Raw genomic sequence first — 6,000 nt, forward strand, 5'->3', positions numbered from 1 at the left:
AGTGCCTGACCTTACGAATGCGCTTCTGAAAAAATGATCAAACATTCCCATTGACACACTCCTTAACCTTGTAGACAGCCTTCCCAGAAGAGTTGAAAAGTATAGCTGATATAGCTGAAAAGGGCGGGCATCTCAATACTGAAGCCTACAGACTAAGACTGGGATGCCATTAAAGTTCATGTGTGTGTAAAGGCAAGCATCCCAAAACATTTGACAATAGATTGTATATACAGTGGGTAAAACAATAATTGAACAAGTCACCATTTTTCTAGGTAATATATATTTGTAAAGGTGCTATTAAGGTGAAATATTCACAATATGTTGGCAACAACCCATGCAATCCATACATACAAAGAAACAAAAACAAATAAGTCCAGAAATTAAGTTATGTTTAATAAAATGGAATGACACAGGGCATAAGTATTGAACAGATCAAGAAAAGGAGGTGCAAAAAGGCATGGAAAGCCAAGACAAAGAGCAATCCTGTCCCTTGTCCATGCAAATTAATATCAGCTGGTTTAGGCTCAACTGTTGGCCTATAAAAAGGTGTCTCATTACAAAGGTGTCACACAAGAAACATCTTATGATGGGTAAAAGCAAGACCTTAGCAACTTTATTGTTGCATAAAACACTGATGGCATTTGATTACGGAAGCATTTCTAAACTTCTGAATGTTCCAGTGAGCACTGTTGGGGCCATAATCAGGAAGTGTGAAGAACATAATTTAACCTTAAACAGGCCACAGCCAGGTGCTCCTCACAAGATTTCTGACAGAGGAGTAAAAAGAATTATCAGAAGAAACAGAAAAGTGACTGCAAAAAAAGACTGAGTAGTCCATCAAGTCTGCCCAGTTTTTTATTTTACTTTTTTTTTGTGTTAACTTTGTTGTCTGACTTAAAGATCTATGTTTAACCCAAGCCTGTTTGAAGCCATTTACTGTTGACTGTCTTACTACCTCTGCTGGTAGTTTATTCCAAGCATCAATTACCTTTTCAGTAAAATAATACTTTCTAAGATTTGTTTTGAACTTTCCTCCAGTTAGTTTGAGGTCATGTCTCCGTGTTCTTGATTTGATTTTGGTTTCATGCCTTCCTGAACCTTATTCACCCCCTTGATGTATTTAAAGGTTTCAGTCATGTCTCCCCTTTCTTTTCTTTCCTCCAGACTGTACATGTTAAGTTCCTGAAGTCGCTAACGCTATGGTCGCCGAGTGTATCACACGGGAGCGCGCTGCTAACTCCCTTGGGAGAGCGCTTCCCAGAGGGGGTTAGCTCTTGTGGGGAGGAGCCGAGACAGCCGCTGAGGGACCCCAGAAAATGAGGATTGGGGCCACTCTGTGCAAAACGAACTGCACAGTGGAGGTAAGTATGATATGTTCGCTTTTTTTTTTTTTTTTATTAAACCTTTACAACCCCTTTAACCACTTCAATACCGGGCACTTAAACACCTTCCTGCCCAGACCAATTTTGAGCTTTCAGCGCTGTCGCACTTTGAATGACAATTGCGCGGTCATGCTACACTGTACCCAAATGAAATTTTTATCATTTTTTTCCCACAAATAGAGCTTTCTTTTGGTGGTATTTGATCACCTCTACGGTTTTTATTTTTTGCGCTACAAATAAAAAAATACCGAAAATTTTGAAAAAAAAAATGATTTTTTTTGTTTCAGTTTCAAAACTTTGTAAATAAGTACGTTTTCTCCTTCACTGATGGGCACTGATGGGGCTACACTGATGGGCACTGATAAGGTGGCACTGATGGGCACCAATGGGGCACCAATGAAGTGGCACTGATAGGCGGCACTGATGGGCGACACGGATGGGCGACACGGATGGGCAACACGGACGGACACTGATAGGTGGCACAAATTGGCACTGATAGCTGGCACGGATGGGCGGCACGGATGGGCGGCACGGATGGGCATGGATAGGCGGCACAGGTGGGCATGGATAGGCGGCACAGGTGGGCATAGATAGGCGGCACAGGTGGGCATAGATAGGCGGCACAGGTGGGCACTCATAGGCGGCACAGGTGGGCACTCATAGGCGGCACAGGTGGGCACTCAGGCGGCACAGGTGGGCACTCATAGGCGGCACAGGTGGGCACTCATAGGCGGCATCGGTGTTATAGTAATGGATGCCAATCAGTGCCAAACAATAATGCGTGCCAATCAGTGATGCCCATTGTGGGCACTGATTGGCATCCATTATGGGCACTGATTGGCACCCATTGTGCTGACTGGCATCCCTGGTGGTCTAGGGAGGATTATGGATTTTATTACCTTTTCCCTGGTGGTCTAGTGGTGTCCCTGGTGGTCCAGTGTGGGCATCCTCGGGGGGGCTGTGCTGATAATCGATCAGCACAGACCCCCCCTGTCAGAGGAGCAGCCGATCGGCTCTCCTCTACTCACGTCTGACAGACGCGAGTGAGGGAAAGCCGATCACCGGCTCTTCCCATTTACACTGTGATCAGCCGTGATTGGACACGGCTGATCACATGGTAAAGAGTCTCCGTCGGAGACTCTTTACCGAGATCGTAGTTGCCGGGTGTCAGACTGACACCCCGCAACAACGATCGCCGCGATGCGCGCCCCCGGGGGCGCGCAGCGGCTCATAATCCTAATCACGTCATATGACGTCCGGTTAGGATTATGAAACCACTTTGCCGCCGTCAATTCCCTATAGGGCGGGCGGCAAGTGGTTAAAAAAGACCTGGAATTAGCAGGTACAATTGTTTCAAAGAAAACAATAAGTAATGCACTCAACCGCCATGGCATGTATGTATGTTCCCCAGGTAAGACTCCATTGCTGAAGAAAAAGCACGTTGAAGCTTGTTTAATGTTTGCTGCGCAACATTTAAACAAGCCTGTGAAATACTGGGAGAATAAAGTATGGTCAGATGAGACCAAAATTTAACTATTCGGATGCCATAATACACACCATGTTTGGAGGTCAAATGGCACTGCACATCACCCCAAAAAGAGGCCCATACCAACAGTGAAGTTTGGAGGTGAGAACATCATGGTGTGGGGCTATTTTTCAGCATACGGTACTGGAAAACTTCATATCATTGAAGGATTGATGAATGGAAAAATGTACCAAGACACAAAGCCAAGGGAACTCTCAATTGGTTTCAAACAAAGAAGAAAAAAAGCTGCTAGAATGGCCCAGCCAATCATCTGACTTGAATCCAATATAAAATATAAAAAAAAAAAAGCTAAATAGAGTTCATAGAAGAGGCCCACATAATTTTCAAGATTTGAAGGTCCATTGTGTGGAAGAATGGGCCAAAATCACACCTGAGAAATGCATGCGACTAGTTTCTCCATACAGGAGGTGGCTTGAAGCTGTCATTACCAACAAATGATTTTGTATGAAGTTTTAAATAAATTTCAGTTAACGTGTTCAATACTTCTTCCCTGTGTCATTCAATTTTATTACACATAACTTAATTTATGAACGTGTTTGATTTGGTTTCTGTGTATGTATGGATTGCGTGGGATGTTATCGACATGTGGTAAAAATGTCATGTCAATAGCACCTTTAGAAATATATTTATCTAGAAAAATTGTGACATCTTCAATACTTATTTTACCCGCACTGTGTGTATATATATATATATATATATATATATATATATATATATATATATATATATTGATCCTGCCAGAAATCCACTGCTGCCCTGTGTACTTTGCACTCTAGAGAGTTATCTCAAGCACTTTCATCTTCCTGCCTAGGTAATCTCAGTGAACTACTGCACAGAAGATCTTTCCCCAAATGTAAAAGAGAAGAGGGAGATGTTTTGAAGTGCTAGCACATTTCATGGCTTAGAGTGATAACAATTGATCCCCATAGATGTGGTGAGTAGCCCTGTCACCCTAGGACAGGAAGCTCCTGGCAGGATCCCCAAATGAAAAAAACAAGCATGACTAAAGAAAACAAATGCAGCTGCCAGAGATAAGGCCTGGCAAGATCCAATTCATTACTTTTCTTTTTTAAGCTTTAAAAAACATTACCCTCTGAGTGGTCTATGTACAATACAAGGATTGTTGCAGATTCCTACCTTTTCTTATTCTGAAGAAATCCCTGTGTGTTTGTCTGTGCCCTTGCGGGTAAGTCAATCCAATGGGATTGGTTTCATAATTATCAATCGGCTGCAGCACCCACAGGGCATTAACGAGGAAAGCTGTAGGGTCTGCGTCCCACAGGATTTCCTACTGGAAGTATCTCACTAAAAATGACATTTTTGTTTCAGGGGATGTCTGAAATCTGACTTGTATCTTAGTGCAGACTTCAGGGAAAATCAGTGAGTCAATCACACAAGCAGGAAATTATGTTTCTTAGGGGCGTTCTGTACACTTTTTGTGTACACAAAACCTCCAGGTTGCCATATTGCATTGCATTTTCAGAAAATTACTGAGCTGCAGATTGAAAAGCAAAGGGAATTTTTTAATAAAATTCAATTACAATATGATTTGTGTCCCAATTGTATATGCTCTATTATTTTTTCTTTATTTGCCCCATGAAAGTGGAGTTACCCTTTAAGTACACTTTACCATAGACCTGATCTCTCCCTTCTGTTCTGGCAATCTTTCTTTCTGTCACTACAAAAAATGTTTGAAATAAGCAGAATAGGTGAAAATTGTAGGAATTGTTTATTATTTATTTAGTGATGATATTTTATAGAATGTTTTACACTTATATATAGAAATGTCCACATCAGTCACAGCAGGAGTTTCCAATGCTAACTTCCATACTCTAGGGTGAGTGTAGTTTGGGGATGATTAACCTACTAGTAAGTGTTTGGGAGAACAGTGGGGCACCCAGAGGAAACCCATTAAAACAATTGGAGGACAGACTAACTTCATAAATTGTAGTATCACCATTAAGAACTAAGAAAAACAAGTGTATCTATCTATCTATCTATCTATCTATCTATCTATCTATCTATCTATCTATCATTATTATGCATGCATTACAAAATATTTGTTTTTTATTTTAAGTAGGTATTTTACCTGGGGATACTTATACATTCCGAATATATTAGCATATTGTAAAGAAAAGCTAGATGACATCCCTTCAATGACAGCAGCGAGAACTCCATACTGATCACAATTATAGTTAGGATATTGTAAAGTGTATCCTGAATAAATAAGAACAGCACCTTGGACGGTTCTGAGGAGGTCAACATAGGAATCATATATATTATAGCCCAAAGTTACATTTGGTAATATGTTAGGATTGCTGTTGATCTCATCCATGGCAAATACTAAACTTAAAAAGTTGTAGAAGTCTTCAAGCAGCATGCTGAAAATGATTAAAATGTTCACTTTTTTATTATCATGTTTTATTGAGTCTTAATACATAATAGAAAAAAAAAATCATGCTAATATAACTTTCTTTTAAATTATAATAAAAATAACAATAATGCGAGCACTATGAATAACACTCACCTTATCTTCCTTTGTTGGAGATGTGGAGGGCTTGAATAGTTAAAAGCCTCAGTTTTGTAGTACATGTGTATGTCAAATAGTCCTCCTATTAGAATGTCTCCGCTCATGTAGAAGGGTCTTTGAGGATAAGGTTTACCTGGTCTGCAGCCATATTGTAGAGACTGACATGTACCACCACACAGAAACAACAATATCATTGCATTCTTTTCTATATACATCATGGCTGCATGCCCTTTTTTACGTGATATTTAGTACGTCAATAAATTTAAAAAATTTTAAAATTCTAAATGTCAAAATGTATTTTCAAAAATATACTACATAAATATTCAGTATAAGTTTCAAGACTAAGTTCTGCTAACATTGTATTAAGATGTTTTGGTGTTCTAGCATTTATATAATAACATTTATATATGTGAACTGCCCAGAGGGAATAGTGATTGCATAGCGTGAAGATGAAATTGCTACCTTATGAATAATGACTATAATTTTGGAGATGCAGTTCTTACTAAGCACAGATGGCTAAGTCCCAGGGTCATTAACAGAAT

At 40.0% G+C, this 6,000-nt stretch overlaps 1 protein-coding gene across 1 annotated transcript in view; it reads right to left on the minus strand.

Annotated features, from left to right (window-relative positions):
- Positions 1 to 5,800, minus strand: part of LOC143928102 (vomeronasal type-2 receptor 26-like) — a 51,463-nt gene extending 45,663 nt beyond the window's left edge. Inside the window, exons 1-2 of the mRNA XM_077452771.1 lie at positions 5,456 to 5,800; positions 5,018 to 5,309 (exon numbers count right to left, since the gene is read on the minus strand). Coding sequence (XP_077308897.1) covers positions 5,018 to 5,309; positions 5,456 to 5,676 — 513 coding nt within the window. The 5' untranslated portion in view covers positions 5,677 to 5,800. The remainder of the gene's footprint in view (positions 1 to 5,017; positions 5,310 to 5,455) is intronic.
- Between the last annotated feature and the right edge of the window lie 200 nt (positions 5,801 to 6,000).

This window comes from Lithobates pipiens, unplaced genomic scaffold, assembly GCF_037356315.1.
Source record: "Lithobates pipiens isolate NorthernLeopardFrog02 unplaced genomic scaffold, aLitPip1_a1.2 Scaffold_1, whole genome shotgun sequence".
Lineage (NCBI taxonomy): Eukaryota > Metazoa > Chordata > Amphibia > Anura > Ranidae > Lithobates > Lithobates pipiens.